A 13561-nucleotide genomic window follows, 5' to 3' on the forward strand; every position below is an offset into this window, starting at 1 on the left:
GAGAATGGAAGAAGAAAAGAATGAAGGGGAAGATCCGGAATGGAGAACAGAAGAAGTGGAAGGAATGGAGAACGAGAAAAATGAGAAGGAGAAAAAAATGAAAAGAATTGGTGATAATAAACGAGACATCGGACTCTGAAAAATGGAAAAAAATTTGGGAATTTCCCATTTGAGGATTGAGGATTCCCATTTGAGGATTCCCTTTTGAGGATTCCCATTTGAGGATTCAAAGATCTCAAAATATCAGCAAATCACTTATTAGTAGAAATTTGGCAAATATTATTAATAATTCGTTATTTCAATGTTTAAAGGGATGGTACAGTATTGGTGGAGATGAGAATTTGGCATTTAACTTTTTGCGTGATACCAAGAAAACACTTATGATATAGTACAGAGCATACCATTTCAAGAGGAATTCAAAGTTTATTTGATGAAAATCGGGTTTGGAATGACTGAAACATCCAAAAACAAAGTAAAACAAAGCGATCGTAATAAAGTGTGGGTCCCACACTTTATTAGAATCGCTCTTTTTTGGATATCTCAGCCATTTCAAAACCAATTTTCATCAAATAAATGTTGAATTCCTCATAGAATTACATGCTCTTTCATATTTAATAAGAGGTTTCTCATTATTTCAACGAAAAATGTTAGAAACCTGAAATCAGGTCTCAACCAAAACTGTACGATCCCTTTAACCCTCTTCGAATGGACTAGTGACTTTACATCAAATCATTGGGTAACAGACACAGTAGTAGAAAGATAACTTGAAAATTCACTAACTTTATCTTTTCAGAACAGAGAATGGTCAAAGAAATGTGTACGTCTCATAAATTTTGTTTTCTTTCTGATAATCATCAGTGTGATCATGAAATTGGTTTGAGACATCACAAAATGTTGTATAGTTTTCTTCTACAGAGGGCAGCACATCACATGGAATCACAGAATTGTAGAGTTCTGTGCATGGAATTCACTAAAACTATTAAAGAGAAATCACATTATTTATTACGCCCACAACTAGGGGGGGGGGGGGTTCCATAAAAATCCTAGTTACGGGCCTGTTTATATGGACTGTTTTCCTAAAAATATCACGGAATGCTTAGCTCATTTCTATAGCTAAAACGGTTCTATAAACTTGCTTCCTCCTTTTGACATTCCGTAAAATAAAATAATAATTAAACGACTTGCGACTACTCTAGCTTTCTCCGCTGGCAACTACTGTCCACGAGTACAACCAGGGAGGTGCACCGGTGGTGTGGCTTGTGTGTGATCGAACGCATCTAGAAAGTCTACTGACTGTTGTAGCGAGTTCGAGAGAGAATCTACAGTATACAGCCTAGCCCAGCTCAGGTTGTAGCTCGACCAATAACTCTCATCTTGTGTGTTAATGGTTTCCTGCTGTCATTTGCTTGTATTTCACCACAATGGACGTCAATTTCACAGTGTTTTTCGGAGCGTTCTTGCTGCTTATAAACGGGGTCTTAGGAGGTGACAGTAAAGGCCGAGGTATGTCCTTTTTTTTTTTGTTCTAACAAGTTGATTTCTATGTTGAATTCTGAAGTGGTTTAATACGTTTTTACACTCGACTGCAACTGCTCAGTACAGCCAGTGATACAGCCAAGTCTAGTCATTGCTAGTGGTAGTCATTGGTAGTAGAGGCAGAGAGAGATCGGATAGAAGTTTTGAGTCAATGAGTAATTTAATGAGTCAGTAGACCTAGGGAATTCTATGTCACTTTTATTTTGTTTGTACATCATCTAATCATGTGATCATGGTGATGTGGGATAGAAACTAACACAACTATTTTACAGGGTGTTTTCTTCTTCTTCTTCCATTAAAGTACATCCCTCTTAGTAGAGTATAGTCGTACTGAGTGCAGTGAGGTGCGCGGTCACGGGAACACGTGTAGTGCAGAATGCAGTGTGAACACACACAAAAAAAAAATTAAAAGAGGAGGGCAAAATAAAAGTGCAAGTAAAAACCAAATATCTTGCTGTTTTAACGGAGGGTGACTGACGAGAGGCGGTGCTAAAAGACCTCAATGGATGGGGCTGACACCGCTTCGGTTGGGAGAGCATTCCATAGACAGACCACACTCGGGGAAAAAGCTATACTGGTATGCTAGGATTCTGCAATGATGTTGTCTGATTTGTAGATGGTGACCTCTTGTTCCTCCTGAAGCTGGGAATATGTAGGGTGGGGCTGCGGGGATAGCCACAAGGCCATTCATCCCCCCATTCATGATTCTATATAGCATGATTACCTTGTTGTGGGCACGGCGGTCATTTTTAATAGTATTGGTGGAAATGAGGATCAGGCTTTTAACAATTTTGTAAGATGCTATAGACTATGAAGAAACCACTTCTAAAATAGTGCAGAGCATAACGTTAGAAGTCTATATACCATTACAAGAGGAATTCAAAATTTATTTTATGAAAATAGGTTTTGGAATGGCCGAAACATCCAAAGTAAAACAAAGCGATCGTAATAAAAGGTGGGTCCCACCTTTATATACCGGTAATATAGAATCGCTCCGTTTTGGATATCTCGGGCATTTCAAAACCAATTTTCATGAAATAAACAAATTCCTCTTTGAATTACATCCTCTTTCACATTTCATAAGAAGATTCTCACTATCTCACCAAAAATGTTAGAAACCTGAAGTTAGGTCTCAACCAAAACTATACAATGCCTTTAATCGATGATGACTTTGCGCTCGCTCACCAAGTTCCTGACGCTGGGTTGATGGCTGATAAGTTTTGGCTATCCTTGACCTGTCCTTTAGGGGTAAACTTTCGAAATTGAGTGAGCTTTCCCAGCACAGCCACAGTGTCACTGACTATATATGAACCTTTTGCTTTTAAAATAGTAACCCATCACCCACCCAGTCCAAGGAGAGCCCGGTAATAAAATGACATTCCCACTATTTGATAGGCCCTGGGCCTGGGCCTACTTGACTTCTGTCATACTCATTCGCAACTTCTTTCATGTTTCTTTTTCACAGTTAATCAAAGCCATGACCCAAATCGCATGATGGCCAGAGAATGAGATTTTTCCCAATTTCTGTTAGGCCTACAATTGTGTTACTTTAAATGACTATGGGGATTAAACAGTTGCATTTCCGTTTCTCTGTTCGAATCTGGCCAGATACAAAATCATCAGACTAATCAACTATTTATGATATCAGATATCATCAGTCTTAAGTAATATAAATTTAATGGTAATGTGTTTGCACCTGCAGGCTTTGGAGAAGACATTGACTGGCTTTCATTTGATGATGGTCGTAAGGTTGCCGAAAGAACGTGAGTATCACTAACTGACTAGCAGAGTCACATGGGATAGATTGTATCCAGGCTAATCCTGTTATAATATTGTTATGGTCCATGTGGGTGAATGAATGTGATTCCCCCTCCACTCATAATGAAGTCCTCACATGATCCCAACTCTATCCCTATACACCTGTACTGTAGGACTCCAGATGACTGTTATTTCATTGACAAAATCCAAACTCCTGCCCTTAATAACCCACAAACCCTAATAGACCTTATCTCTACACCCGTCAACTTGGGGAGAAGTTTTTGGATCTTTTTTTTTTTTTTTTTTTTTTTTTTGGGGGGGGGGATACAAACTGCCCTGTTCGACTTTCATATTACCCTGGTAGTTATAATAGAAACTATCCAATATGTTCATGAAATATATATGTGACCCTGCACCTCAAAACAAACAAAAAGTCGCCAGACATGCATTGTTAGTTAGGACCATATTCTGAAAGAGCAGACTTTAAGCTTGACAATGATGTATAACTCAAATCAAATGGACTCTCCTAACCTATCTTAATATTGGAAAGAAAGCACAAACTCAGGAAAAGTGTGAACTGAGAAAAGAGGCTCTGAAGTACAGTGTCTATTCAAGCGCTTAATCTTTACCAAACCGTGCTGGCTGTGCAATGAATGGGACAAAAAACAGGAAGTAAACCACCAGAGTAACAACAATGAAGGGATTATTAGATTAAACTGAAATTAAGCGTGCCTCATTAACACATTCTGTCCATAATAAATGCCAACTTTCAAAGCAGTAGCACTATCTTATCAAAAGTTATTAGAGTTCAAAATGAAGAGTGAGTACAAGGTTTTTTCAGAAATGAAAAAGGGATTCTAAAGACACACCTAATTACACTATTCTACCAGAAATGTTCGAGGTAAACTGCTAAAAAACACACTTTCCTGCCCGTTTTATGATACCAAATTGTAGCATAATGTAAAAGAAGACCCGCTCTTTCAGAAAATATGAAAAAGTCAAGTTCGGCTAGGTTGACCCATTTCACTTATTTTCAGTCCTCACACAAAATCAGTGTGTGCGACTTTATGTTCGTTTTGAGGTGCACGGTCACATATATATGATCAGTGGGAATCAGTGGGAATGCTTGGGTGATTATTCCAATCCTTGTTGAATTCACTTAAGAGTACATTATATATCTATTGTTGTGTGAAAATTATTTGCTTCAGAACGGTCTCATATTCATGTAATGTGCAGTTTAATGCCCTGTCACTGTACAGGCATGCTAACCTCGAAACATTAAACTGCACATTACTTGAATATGAGACCATTTGAATCAAATAATTTTCACACAACAATAGATAAATGTAATCTTAAATGAATCCCACAAGGATTGGAACAATCATCCCCCAGCATTCCCACTGATTCCAACTGATCAGTTACTAGCCATCTCCTTTAAAGCTCATCATGTCTGCATTATTAGAGAATGTCATGACCAGTACGCTTGCATTTGCATGACCCCTGAAAAGTATGTGATTTCTACAACAGTCACAAACACTGCCGACTCACCAACCACTCCAACAGTTACAAAACACTGACATAATTTTACAATGCACCAAGCAAATGCTGTCACACTAGGAAACCTGTGTTCATATTAAGGTAACCCACCAGTTCTTTTTGAAGGGCAGAACAGTCAGTTAACACAATAATTGTAGCTGTTAGTGGTAAGGTTTGATGATTCATGGTGTACATTTAAAATCACGGGACTTTGGAAATATCTATCATGAATGGTTACTACTGCATCAAGCCTTTTTACAGTGACCACCTGTCTGTAATAGGACGATGTGTCATATATTTTCTTTGTAGCAAGGAATGACCATATAGCCAAAGACTTTTCTAATATTACTAATATTAAAGTCTTTAGCATCTTGAGTATGTTTATGTGGATTATGTAAAGTGATATTTGTGATGGTATCCACACTGCAAAATATTCATGTGTTTACAGTGCTGAGAAGATTTGAAACATTTCAAGACAACCACAGAGCTTTACCTGTGAAGAGGAATATGTGGATTTAATCATGTAGATATAATTAGTAGATATAGTTAACAGAGCATGCTAAATGATTGCTTAATCATTATCAAAAAAAAACAAACATAAGATCATATAAGACCCTACTACAAACAGAGCAATGATTTTCATCACCCTTTAATTTGACTGGAGTTTTGATTTAGAAACACCTGTTAGTTTCATATTGTAATTGAGAGAAATAGTTCACTACATATGAAATCTGTTCTCACTATACATATGTATACCTGGTAATATAATACGTGTATGTGAACATTGTAGTGAGAACCAGATGTATAAACAGTCGTTGTCACTGTGTTTGCATTAACCTTCAGGAGTAAATAAGGTTACAGGCCTCGGCCCTTGGTCAGATTGACAGTATTAAAGTACATATTTTATGACTGTACATTTCATTTATGTAAGAGAACATACAATGTATTTTGTCTTTACTGCAAACACAGCAACATCCGTCAGTGTCACATCTATTGATTGACACTACATCGGAGGCCCCTGGAGTATGTCCCCACCATGTTAATGAGCTTGAGCTCCCTGCTGCTGTGTATCTGTACCATGAAGTACATTGCAATCATTTGATTTTTCCCTTTTTTTTTCTTTTGCAGAGGAAAGCCACTGATGCTTGTAATACATAAATCTTGGTGTGGAGCATGTAAAGGTAAGTATCAACACTCCCCATATCTATTATGTATTGAATTTTGTCAGTAATCTGTCTTACACCAGCATAGTGTTACAGGTAAATTCAGTTTGTAAAAATTCAGTTGAGGAAAGAGATTTATGCCATTTTTTTTTTTGTTCTGTTATGTTTTGTTTGTTTGTTTTTACAGGGGGACCAGGAAGTGACATGCTCTGGATTTTTCTTTCCTTACAAAATATTTGGCACTAGTTTCTCATGCCTACGTGTATAAATATTGCAGTAATGTGTTGGAGTCATTGGTTTTTCTCAGTGGACTCAGGACTGTTGGCGTACTTCCAGCTCACATAATCCAGCAATTGTTTCATTACTTTTGTCTTCAAAATGTGGACATACAAATTTGTACAAATGTGGAGAGGTGTGAGACTTTATCAGGACTTCTGTGAGCTGGGATGTTTGCATAACCTAGAACTCGTCTCTGTTTGTTTAACTCTCTTGACATTTCCTGGCATTTCCAGAGACTTTGCTTACCGGTTTGAAACAGAGCTCGGCACTAACATTTTTCTGTACTTGCTTGTTGAGGTCATTAAATCTGTAAAAAAAAAAAAAAAAAAATCAAGATGAAATTTGGGTTGCCCAGAAGAAAAATATATTGCTCCAAATAAAAGGAAACATGAGAATCCATTTTGAATCTTAGATGTACATTGTAAACCCAATCGGGCCACCAGAAGATAACCTTTTTTGAAATTTGGTGGCCTGACTTCCAATTTCTAGTGGCCGTGGGCCATTGGTAATGTTGAACCCTTGGTATAATGTAATTCTTCATAATGGGACCCTCATTATGATGAATTATAAAGAGATACTTTTCTCCTCATTCTGATGAACTATTTGTAGAATTTGAGAATGTCTTTGGTTTCTTGTTCTTTGTTTTTCCTGGCATCATGGGCAAATCATTTCGGGGGCTTGTAAATGTGGATATTTGCCAATTGTTGTTCAGATTACAGTGCTCTACTGTAAATGAAGTCCTCGGGACTTGAAGTTTTCTTTTGTTATAATGAAATTTTGTAATAGCCAAACAAAGTGTATATAAAGACATAATATATGAATGACAATTTTGGGACCTGAATTTTTACTTTGTTGTAATGAGAATTTTGTTATTACCTTGTTCATTGTAATGGGACTGCACTGTATTCTGATCACTTCCCGAATGTCATCATATTTCCCTTTCCTCTTGGTGTTTCGCTCCAGCGCTGAAACCGAAGTTTGCAGCCAGCAAAGAGATTCTTGAGCTCAGCAGCAAGTTTGTCATGGTCAATGTTGAGGTAGGATGTCTGCCATGCTCTTTTTGTGTTTTCCTTCAGAAGGACCAGTACTATTAAAAGTTTTTTCTTGTTCTTGTATTGAATTGCATTCTTAGTGCCTGAAATTTGCTTTGTGTGAACACACACACACACACACACACACACACACACACACACACACACAAACAAACCACAGAAAAACAAACAATTATAATCAAACAACAAAGTGAGCATTAGTTTTTGAAGATGCTCAATTTTCATTCAAGTCATTAGCCTTTTGGGGTAACACCATTCTTAAGTCTTTTTTGCTGTTAACTGATTTTTTTTTTTTCAAACTGGCATCTTAGTGTCGGATTCTTGTAACATAAGAAGGAATGTGAAAATAAAAGTAAATAAATATCTTGATTATGTTAACAAATACACTTGTAGAGTAATAGGATACAATACACATATTTTTCTACTCTTGGTGAAAGAGCATCATATTCTTAGTGTGATGTTGATTTGAAACTCTGCCCTTTGCAAACAGGATGATGAGGAGCCACAGGGCGCTGATTTCATGCCGGACGGGGGATATATACCACGGATACTCTTTTTAAACCCCGACGGTGTCGTTCAGAAAGACCTCATCAACAAGAATGGCAACCCCAAGTACAAGTACTTCTACTCCAATGCCGCACTGGGTTAGTTTGTTTATCCAGACATCTTCCTTTATTTCATTTGCATCTCAAATTTCATGGCACCACCTATGAAAACATGTGAGGATTATGTGACTGAACATCTCAAACCCTACAAGTTGCACTTGAGTAGAAGTTGGGTACACCGTTAACTTCAAAGCCCCATTCCTTTAAAAAAGAAGAAGAAGAAATGTTGCATTCGTATGTAATTAATTTTCCAATATGATTTTGATGGGTTAGGAATGCCCTGTTTTCATGAACTACAGTTAAACTCGCCTATTAAAGTCGACATCGCATATGTCGAATAATCGCGTAAGTCGATGATTTTAAAAAGTCCCGATTTTTCCCCATTGACTTGCGTGTAACAATTCACTCACAAGTCGAATTTTTTAAGTCGAATACTCGCCTAAGTCGATGAAATTCCAAGAACACTTTCATCGAAAAACCATTAAATTCACTGTGCCTAAGTCGAATAAGATTTTATTGTGCAATAAATCACTTACAAAATCACGAGACGCCCGTTTTTGTTTACATAAGAATTAGCCCGACCAGATAGGTGACAAAAAAAAAAAATGATCTAAAAGTATCAAAATTCAAAGCGATCGCATGCGATTGTTGAACGCTCTTCGTGTTTGGAGGTCCGCTGGTACAGCCCTGTCGCGTTACGTACGTACAGCGACTGGGCTGTGTATAGTTGTGCGTACAGCGACTGGGCTGTAGGATACTCGTAGTCTGTGTATGTTTGCAGTCTGCGCTGTGCAGTGGATGGATGAAGCTGCTGAGTTTTCAAAGCGGAAAGTAGGGGGAAAGTTACGGGCACGGGTAAATCAGAAGTACACCTCTACACGCATTTCAAGCCACGGTATGGTAAACTGGAATCAATCACTGCTCAAATATCGTTCATATTCACTTCCCCAAGGTTTAAAAAGGGTGTGAAGTACAGTAATCGGACCTGTGCCAATGCTAATGCACTGTCCATGCAAAGTTAGCCGCGGCCCTGCCGGGCGACCCGTGCTGCGGCACACCTCTCCAGCTCTCGGCTCCAGAGTAGACAACATACATGTACATAATGTACGTGTGGTGTGACTGTTGTTAAGTCAATTTTTTTCGACTTACACACAAGTCGAAACTCGCCTAAGTCGATGTGTTTTGCTCAGTCCCGAGAAGATCGACTTATGCGAGTTTAACTGTATTTATCATTTTAGGGAAAATATCCACTTTCAGAATTTGACTCTACCTCAAATTTTTAACTGGGTACTTTCTACTGGTTTGGAGATGGAAAGTCACGTGTAGTATTTAAGAATTGAGATACCCATATATAAGACTACAATTTTGACAGCTTACTATACCTAACAATATCACTGCAATTCATTTTTTTTCATAAAGCATAAAGGTATAGTTGCAATTTGCAGTTGCAGAATTCTTCAGGGTGGTATAAAGTTATTCCAAGACACAAAAGGTAGAGGAGCTTGCTCACAGAGAGAATATTCATTGTTTGGGCTCCAGTGACACCATCTGAGCCAAGTTTTGTGTTTTCGCATCATCCCTTTCAGGAAGAGATACAATGTATCTTGGATAGGACATACACTGTACAATCATGTAAAGTAGAGTTTGTATGTATGTTAAAGAGAGTCACTACGAATGCATGTAGCAGAACCCTATTCACTTCTCCCAAAGAGTTTAGTGAGAAGAATTGATGAAGTCGGTCTTTTTTTTTTCCACAAAACATTCTGGGAAAAAAAATGGAGAACAATACTGAACCCATGTGGCTTGCCTATTGTGACTTAGTAATGGTTAGCTGATGGCTTGAACCAGACACAGTGTGTCTTACCAAAGCGCCCTGTTGAAGTCAAGAAAACAGATACCTTTCCCACATGTGGATAACTGTTATACTTCTGTGACATTCAAATTGCAAATTCTGTTTCGCAAAAAAAAAAAAAAAAAATGTTTGTGGTTACAGAGTTTTAGTCCTTCCGTATAAAGTGTAAATGGGTCAAAGCCTTCAGTAAGGTGTAAGTATTTATCAATTTTATTGCCTTTATTTTTCACCATTTTAACAAAGATACATGGAAAGTAATATTATTCTTTTTATCTTCTTGTTTTCTTTCAGTGGTGCAAGCAATGAAGAATGCATTGGCTGCGCTTGGCCCCAGTGTGAACGACGAACTATAAGATCACAGAAATAGTGTGAAATTTTCTTTCTGAAAGAGTGTGTTTTTTGTTTATAGATAAAGGTGTAGAAAGAAACTAGATGAACAGTGCTACTCAAGGGATTTTCATAATTTCATATATATATCAGTAGTATTTGGTTTATTTTTAGGTGTATTTGCTATGATGTATTAGAGAAGATTATGGATGGTTTGAAGGCAATTGGTGTTATTTGCAGAACATGAAGATGAGTCTTGTAGTAAACAAACTTCTGAAAAAAGTTAAGTGCTGCTTGAAATTCAAAACAGTGCTACTCGAGGGATTTTCATAATTTCATAAGTACATACATGTCAACAAGACAGAACATTTAGTGTATGGTCACAATGTAAAATTACCTCTGAAGGAGAACTTTCTTTTCAGGCAGTTTGAAGCTTTGCATACAAATACATGTATATTCCATTTAAGGAACTGTACAGTACTGGTTGATTTTAATAGGATCGCTTTTTGGATATCTCAGCCATTTTAAGGTCAATTTTCATCAAATAAACGTTGAATCCTTCTTGAAATTACATGCTCTTTCCTATTTCATAAGAGGTTTCTAATCATCTCACCAAAAAATGTTATAAACCTGAATCCTCACCTCAACCAGTATTGTACAGTCCCTTCAAGTTGTTGAGAATTTTCCATAGTTTCTTTAAAATGCCTGAATCTTCTGCCACATGAGGAAAAATAAGAGTTTCAAATTTTGTTCTAAATATGACTCTCATGTTTTCTTCCTAGTGTGTTCATCATGTTGGTAATTTCAAGCTGTCAGTCTTATGCTCTTTGTGGAATGCTGTGTGACAATGCTTTGCACATTTGGGCTGCTACCTTCATAACACAAAATGTCTTACAAAATTTGACAGTGAACATGGTGCATACTTAAGTACCAGGTATGTTTAAGAGAATTTTAATTGGTGTATAATGTGTAAGATTTGATGCACAGCATTTGCAGTATTTTGATTAATCATTTGTAATAAGCCAGTTTGGAGTTCCACTCTGCGCATGAGCAGAAAAAAGGTCATTCGGACCAACAGGCACGTTGGTTTTTAAAGTCACTCGGATAAGCGTCTGTGATGTATTATTATGTATAATGATTATTCATGTAATCCTTATAAATGCTGCTTGCCAGCACATCCACCTGACAGCAAAAGTGGTATTTGGCAATATCGATAGAAAGAGGTTGTTCTTACATTCAATGTAAGATAATGAAATGGATGCTTTCCCCAAGTGTTAATTAACGGATCATTCTGGCCATCTGGTCTATGCGAGTTCATTCTTTGTTTAAGCAGGATTGATGAATACCATAAATCGTTACGTAAAGCTTATGCATTATGTCGCTCTGAAAACGAGTGAAGAGCCCCTTAACCGACTGAGAAAAAAGAAAGGTCATTCGGACCAAAGTGCCCATGAGCTAACTCCGAACTGGCTTATTCTGTAACATTTTTAGTGAATCAAGTTTTTCAGGTAATTGTGAATTATGATATTAAAAGAAATTCTAGCACACTTTTAAATCACTAGATGTTGTCTTGGTTTGGATGGCACTTGACACAATTCTCCCTCAGAACTCTTTGGCAAAATGAGACGATTTTCTGGCATAAGCACAACATTCACCCTTTAAATCAGTGCATCAAAGAAAAGAATGACAGATAGTCAAATTCGGGAAAGGTGCGAAAATTGCCATATATCCTGTTATGATGGGGTAACTGTAAAATCAGAGTGGTCTAATGCATTGCAAAAATGATGGTTGACAAGATATCTTGCTTTTTAAAGATATTTATATGTGTAAGTGTGGGGTTTGTCTGGTGAAAAGAGCACAACAAAATTAATAGGAAAAAAATAAAAACAGTATAGGCGATTATTGGTAGTACACTGTGGTTCTGCAAGACATTAAAGTCATGTAAGCATCAGTGGAAATTATTTATGACCTGCAATGAACAAGTGGAGGCACTGCCTCTAGGAAGTATTATTATTTATTTATTTTTTTTATTATTTCTTGTTACTGTAAGACAATGGGTTTCTTCTCAGGTAATACTAATATGTAACGTCATATCCAGAAATTGTAACTCTAGTACTCTGCTCCCTCCCCCCCCCCCCCACAAAAAAAAATAAAGAACATGCAATTATCTAATGCAAGACAGGGAAATAAACTTTATAAAGGAACAAGTGATACAAATGATGCCATGTCATGGATATTTGAAAGTGCAATTCAGGCATAGCTACGAGTTCTACACAGAATGCTTTGTCAGATTTCTAGAAAACTAGTACAGTGTATCCTTCTGTGCCAAGGTAAGGTTTCTTTATTGAATGATAACTGTGTACATTCCAGGATAAGTAACCCTTACCTTGGTTTGTGTGCCGATTGGCACAACCGAATGCTGGAGTCCTTTCTTCACCGATTCTTCACGGATGTGTTGAAACATACACATATTATCAAAGGATAGAGACTACTTAATCCCCTAATCCCCTTATCCCTATTGTGTCACCATGGCCTGTCCATTCATGGAGTGAGGTGCATTCATTTGTTACACATGAGTTGGCTTGCTAATTTTACAACTACTGTAGTGGTGGGCAAAGATTGGATGACTAGCTGAATGCTGATGACAAAGTTGGTATAAAGTTGAGCTAAGTGTCCACGCACATAAAGGGTTACTAGTAATAAGCCTGAATTCACATTGAGACATTCCTCAGTTCTGTGCAGCTTCAGGAAGAGTTTATTTCTTTATCTATTACTACTGTTATTATTATTATTATTTGTCCTTGACAGAAAAAGTGTGTTTCTCTGAATGCACGTTACATTACCAAGATGTGAGTTTGGGACATAACGAGGGATAAATGGCATGCTTGGGATGTATGGCATCTAGCCCCGAGTATACTCGGGCAAGTGTCTATGGGAAATGCGTGTTGCAGCAAAATGAAACCGTCCGCAACAGGTTAACTTGAGGCAGAGATGTGACATGCCCTGCAGTATACACTGCAGGCCATTGAGACACAGACTGGCACTGCACATGTACAAGAAAGGAGCAATAACTTTGATGCCATGGTTTTCTTGGCGGGAAATGTACATGTTTGAAGACATTTAATAGGACAATGTTGTAGCATTCATGTTGTTCACCTGACTCAACAGTCAACAGATTGGGGGGGGGGGGGGGGGGGGTGTCCATCATTTGTAATTCACATGGTGCTTAATAGCTAAATACTATTTAAAATGGATCATGTGATTTCTCACGAAATTCATCATTATGTACAGTCGTATGTAATGTCTATGTGCCAGGTTTTGTCTACCCTTGGCTGAATTTGGGTCACAAATTGCTTCATTGAGCCTGGCCTTGTTGAACAGGTCCAGTTTACTGTGAAATAAATACCTGTACATAGCCCTGCCTTATGATGTTTACAGAAAGGTACAGACGTG

At 37.6% G+C, this 13561-nt stretch overlaps 1 protein-coding gene across 1 annotated transcript; it reads left to right on the forward strand.

Moving 5' to 3' along the window:
• The first annotated feature begins 1374 nt into the window (after positions 1-1374).
• LOC140236701 (thioredoxin domain-containing protein 12-like) lies at positions 1375-13283 on the forward strand. Its single transcript, XM_072316622.1, has 6 exons — positions 1375-1503; positions 3239-3299; positions 5959-6011; positions 7236-7309; positions 7815-7968; positions 10073-13283. The coding sequence occupies exons 1-6, from the start codon at positions 1422-1424 to the stop codon at positions 10132-10134; spliced, it is 486 nt and encodes a 161-aa protein (XP_072172723.1). The 5' UTR covers positions 1375-1421; the 3' UTR covers positions 10135-13283.
• Positions 13284-13561: the final 278 nt, after the last annotated feature.

The sequence above is a fragment of the Diadema setosum genome, chromosome 13 (assembly GCF_964275005.1).
Source record: "Diadema setosum chromosome 13, eeDiaSeto1, whole genome shotgun sequence".
In the NCBI taxonomy this organism is placed as follows: Eukaryota; Metazoa; Echinodermata; class Echinoidea; order Diadematoida; family Diadematidae; genus Diadema; species Diadema setosum.

Bases quoted from the DNA above. Each gene is read 5' to 3' on its own strand.
- LOC140236701 (XM_072316622.1), top strand. From the start codon at position 1,422: ATGGACGTCAATTTCACAGTGTTTTTCGGAGCGTTCTTGCTGCTTATA. The intron at 6,012-7,235 runs GTAAGTATCAAC...GTTTCGCTCCAG, and splicing joins TTGGTGTGGAGCATGTAAAG to CGCTGAAACCGAAGTTTGCA. The intron at 7,969-10,072 runs GTTAGTTTGTTT...GTTTTCTTTCAG, and splicing joins CTACTCCAATGCCGCACTGG to TGGTGCAAGCAATGAAGAAT.